Here is a 4,749-nt window from a genome sequence, read left to right as displayed (position 1 = left end):
TGTGAATGGGAGAGCTTTCTGGAAGCTAGCTGCTTTTGCATAGAGAGAGTATTACATAGAGATGCCTGTGGTGGCTGGGGGGCCTGTGCCAACCTCCGTGCCAACCTGATGAGGAATGCTTCCGCCACCCAAGTTTCCTTGGCTACCCTGGGCGCTGAGTGTCCTGTTGCCGCTGAAAAGAACTAACAAGAGGAGGGGTGGGAGTGACACAGGATGAGCAGGCTTTCCTCTTTCCCATGTCCTCTCCACTCACCCTGGGCCGGAGCTGTTCATTGTGAAGGGAGTAGTCTTTTGAAGTCAAGAGGTTTGATGCTCCCCTCTCCGTGAAACAGGTGCTGGCGCTGCCCGGTAAAATGCTTGACTTTTGGGTGCCTTGCTTTGTAACTGTTGGGTTGGCGACTTATTGGACCTTTCGGGATTGTGGGTATGTCTCCATGTATTTACACCCAGAAAATGAGCTGAGGTAAAGACTGGCTTCTCTCATCTGTATGACGATAACACATGGCTTTAGCGGCAGTCACGGGTTAAAACAGAACCGTGTCTAATATTTCCTGTGTTGCTATTATATAACAAAGTGCCTCGCCTGTTCCTAGATAACAAATGGCTTTTGTGTGTAAACAACCCCTAAGGAGTGGCATCAACGGTGTCAGTGAAACCAAGGTAGCGCCCGAAAGGCCCCGCCTGCTTTCGGCTGCTTGCCTTACGGTTGCAGACTGGCTCGAAATTTCTCTCCCGGGTCATGAAGAGGATTTTCTGTCGAACGCGCAGGGCTCCACCAGTGAGCTGGTGCCATCGACTCCCTTGAGACCTAGCTCCCGGCTTCTGACGGACTAACCCTTCAGTTCGCGGGCCATGGGAGAACGGGAGAGGGGAGCCTCGGGGCACCGCGGGCCAGCTCCCACCCCTGAGGCTGCCGGGCACTTTGTTTCCAGCATTCAGCTGTGGCCACAGCAGCCCGGCACAACCCGGGACTTGGCAAGCCCTTGCTAGCGCGCGCGCTCCTCCTCCTCCTGCCGCCCGGCCCAGCCCGGCGGAGGTGCGAACCGGGCGACATCCAGATTCTCCAGCACTGGGGTCGGCTGGTGGTGGCGGCGCCCACGGGGCCCAGCTCGGACCGCACAGCTTAGAGGGAGCTCCCGGGGCTGCCAAAGCGAAGAAGGGGGCGGGACGCGCCTTCCCTTGAAGCCGCGGGGCTTAGGCTGGAGCTGGGAGGGGGCGGGAGATGCTGCGGCTGCTGGCAGGTGGGTGTGCGGGGACCGCGCGCGGCGACCAGCAACAGATGGGGAGACGCAGGGGGTCGCTGCGCCTGTGGGGCGGCTCCGCGCGCGGTTACTGAGACCCGCCCCTCTCCTTCCAGGACACTGATGATCCGCTTGCTCGGCAGCGTCATGTCATTCACGCCTATGCCGCCGCCGCCGCCACCACCGCCGCCGCCGCCGCCGCCCGCCCGAGCCGCGGGGGGCCCCGCCGCGCGCCAGCTATCCCGTAGGCCCTGCGCGCAGCCAGCGCCCTCTCCTGCCGCCACCGCCGGGGAGAAGAAGAGGCAGCCCGAAATGCTGCTCTCCAGCTCCTGGCCCTCCGCCACCCTGAAGAGGCCGCCGGCCCGGCGCGGCCCCGGCCTCGGTCCGGGCACCCCGCAACCACCGACCTCCGCGCGCGTCCCGCCCCAGCCCTCTCCCGGCCGTGGGGGGACGCCGGCCACGTGCTCCGCGCCCAGGCGGGTGGCCTGTAGCCACAGCTCCTCCGCAGGAGCCACCGCCGCTGGGACCTCCGCGGGGCCGGGGGCCGGGCCTGACGACGCCGCTCGCTTCTCTTTGAGCCTCACCCCGGAAGCCATCCTGGTCATCCAGAGGCGCCACCTCGAGAAGCAGTTGCTGGCTCGACCCCGCAGGCCCTTCCCCACGCCTTCGGCCGACCCCCGGCGCCCACTGGTCCCCTGTCCCCGGACCAGGTCCTCGACCCTGCGGAAGGGCAGTTCCACCAGCGTCCCCGACGCGCCTCTGGCTGTAGCTGTCAGCAGCCGCCCTCCCCGGGCCTCGCTGCTGCCAGGAGGGCTGCAGGCCACTCTGCCCAACCCGCGCACCTCCGGCCTGCGCCCAGTGCTCAAGGTGTCGCTGCTCAACGAGAAGCACAAGTACGACGACGAGGAGTACGAGGAGGAGGTGGAGGTGGTGGACGAGGGCCTGGTGCGCAAGTGCACCGAGTGGCTGCGTGGGGTGGAATCGGCAGCCGCTGCGAGGGGCCGCACAGGGCATCTGGACACGCTGCCGCACCTGAGCACGCTGTGAGCTACCAGGGCCTGGTGGAACGCCGCCTGGCTTGAGGCTCACCACTGCCTCCTGCGTTCCTGGCCCACCTGGGCTCTTGTGAACCAGGTAGGCCAGCGAGGGACAGGACTGTTGCCTGGAACCTTCCCCAGGTGTGTTGTGCCTCGTCATGAGGGACCCACGGCCTTTTCCAACGGCCGCCACCCACCTCCTGTGCGTCACCAGCCGGCCTGACTTCAAAGGCTGTCATCTTCCTGCTCCTCCGAGGGGAGGAAGGACCGGCCTGTGAAATGCCTTCTAACTTCCCACCCTAAGGAGTGGTCCCAAAGGCCCCCCGGCCCCAGGTGGCATCCCACTTCCTGGGGACTCTGCAAGCCTGTGGCCACTGAGAGTGTTGCAGAGCTGAGACATGGTGCTACATTTATGATTTGTTTCCTTCCAAATCAGAAAGACGGTGGGTGCTGGCAAGCCTAGAAACTCTGGTTAACTTGTAATCCGGCAAACTCTGTGAGTGAGCTCCAGGGGAACAGGGCTCTGAGGATGCTGGTGGACTTGCTCTCTGCCTGCCAGCTATGTACTCAGCCGTCTCTCTCTCTCTCTCTCTCTCTCACACACACACACACACACACAGAACACCACTCCCCTGGCAATGCGCAAGCACACTCATGCTCGCAACTACACCCGCACTTTCCCTCTAGCAGTCGTGTGTGTGCATGCATACCCACACAATCACCCACACTGTGCCCACGATAACACATGCACGGACACTCTCCCATTCACGCACACTTGTGGCCACACACAAGCGGTCACAGCTACACACTGTGTCTCCAGGAGCTCTCTAGAGTTGTTTGCAAGAGCTGAGTCAAGGTGGGGACAGGAGTCAGACTTGGCGTGTGCTGAGGGCACAGTTTTTGTTTGAGGGCACAGCAATGTCTCCTATGCTAGCTAGGGAAGGAGCTTCTCAGCATAGAGAAGGAAATGGGGAGGGGGTGAGAGCAGGGCAGAGCAGCTCTGCCCACTGGAGCAGTTTGACGGGAAAGCAGGGCCTACCTGTGGGTGACGAGACGGCAGGTGTCTTTGATTACTGTGAAGATTGAAGGTTAGTGACATAGGGGTTCTGTGAGCTGTAAATAGTGACTTTAAAAAATTCTATTTATTATGTGAATGAAGGGTAAAACTCCTGTCTCTTAGTAGCCATGCCCTTCCCATTAACTGGAGGATGATTCTTTTGTATTTCTTCTGTGCCTGAGTGGACTTAACCCCAAGGACGAGAAGGAAGTGTTTGTTCTAATCAGATAAGGTTGGCTATAGAATTGTAATACATTACCTCATTTTCTTTTTTTTACTTATCTTATGCAAGTCAATAACCAGTTTAATGTTTATCTCGTTAGACTTTAATGTGTCAATTCTTAATTGTATTTTAAATCAAAGCCTTACAGTTAAAAAAAGACAATTATATATTTTCCTTGTAGAGATCTTTGTGCTTTCTCTTTGTGTGTGTGTATCTGTCTGTCTCTCTCCTCTCTTTCATTCTTGGCACAAGCTTTGTCAAACATAAGGCCTTAGTTCAGAGGGAGCTACATCAGCCAGCAGATCAGTTTAAAAAAAAAAAGCTACTTATTGATTTTAAAAGGTTAACACCAAAGGGGCAAAATTAGCAACCCTGGGGGGGGTTGAATGGAGAACTTTCTCTCTGGCCTGAGTAGAAAGCGCTGTTTCTCCAGGCAGGACAGGTGGAGAGGGCACCGCCTCTGCATGCCAGCCTGGCACAGCATGGCCTCCTCTCCTCCGCACTCAGTGTAAACACAGTACTTAAGATGCTCTCAGTACTTAAGACCTCCCTGCTCTCAGCTGTCTCGGGAGTTGCCTAAAGGTGTGGCCTCTTGGGAAGGCTTCCTCCTTCTTGGTCCGTCATCTCTGCCTGCAATTTTTAGCAAAATAATAGCACTCTGCCCATCCCTGCCTGTCTGCTTTGATTTTCCTTCCTCACTGTCTCCTGCAGGCAGCCCTCTCCTACCTGCCTTTCTAACTAGCCTCAGTACAGAGCTCTGTTTCCTGGTTGGCTACTCACAGGGGCTTGTGTACCTGGTTCTTTAGAGATGGGGGCATTTTATGCTGAGTGGTCTATGGCTCTCCTTGAGAAAAGGAAAGCCTGCACGTGGTTTGTGAGGTCTCGTCATCATTGTTGACATTCTGAGGACATTTTCTAGTCACTGTGCTGCAATTTCTTAATGTTTAAATAAAAGAGGAATCGGATGGTGTGTGCTGATTCTTGGAAAAGATAACAGTCCGGAAAGGAACAGTTGAACATTTCTAAGTCCTGTGAGATGCTTTCTTCACTGTCTGCCCTCTATATCCAGGGGACTCCTGGGGTCCCCAAAGGTCACTACTAGAAATTGCCTGGATTTCTAAGAATTTTAAAAGCAAATGCTTTCTGAGAGTGCTATTGAACAATGAAATTTGTGAGAGATTGCAAATTCCC

At 56.8% G+C, this 4,749-nt stretch overlaps 1 protein-coding gene across 2 annotated transcripts; it reads left to right on the top strand.

The window, feature by feature from the left end:
• The first annotated feature begins 711 nt into the window (after window positions 1-711).
• Prr18 (proline rich 18) lies at window positions 712-4,517 on the top strand. 2 transcript variants are annotated; one of them, XM_055615980.1, is made up of 2 exons: window positions 712-1,036; window positions 1,358-4,517. In XM_055615980.1, exon 2 carries the CDS (start codon window positions 1,365-1,367, stop codon window positions 2,286-2,288), a length of 924 nt encoding a protein of 307 aa, XP_055471955.1. In that variant the 5' UTR covers window positions 712-1,036; window positions 1,358-1,364; the 3' UTR covers window positions 2,289-4,517. The 2 variants fall into 2 exon arrangements, with proteins under 2 accessions (XP_055471955.1, XP_055471956.1); XM_055615981.1 differs by having other exon boundaries at window positions 712-1,241.
• The last annotated feature ends 232 nt before the right edge of the window (window positions 4,518-4,749 follow it).

Source organism: Psammomys obesus, unplaced genomic scaffold (genome assembly GCF_907164565.1).
Source record: "Psammomys obesus unplaced genomic scaffold, mPsaObe1.curated_primary_1811, whole genome shotgun sequence".
In the NCBI taxonomy this organism is placed as follows: Eukaryota; Metazoa; Chordata; class Mammalia; order Rodentia; family Muridae; genus Psammomys; species Psammomys obesus.
The sequence above is the reverse complement of the archived record's forward strand: the minus strand, read 5'-3'. Positions and strand labels throughout refer to the sequence as shown.

Coding starts and splice junctions, on each gene's coding strand:
- Prr18 (XM_055615980.1), top strand. CDS start 1,365: ATGATCCGCTTGCTCGGCAGCGTCATGTCATTCACGCCTATGCCGCCG.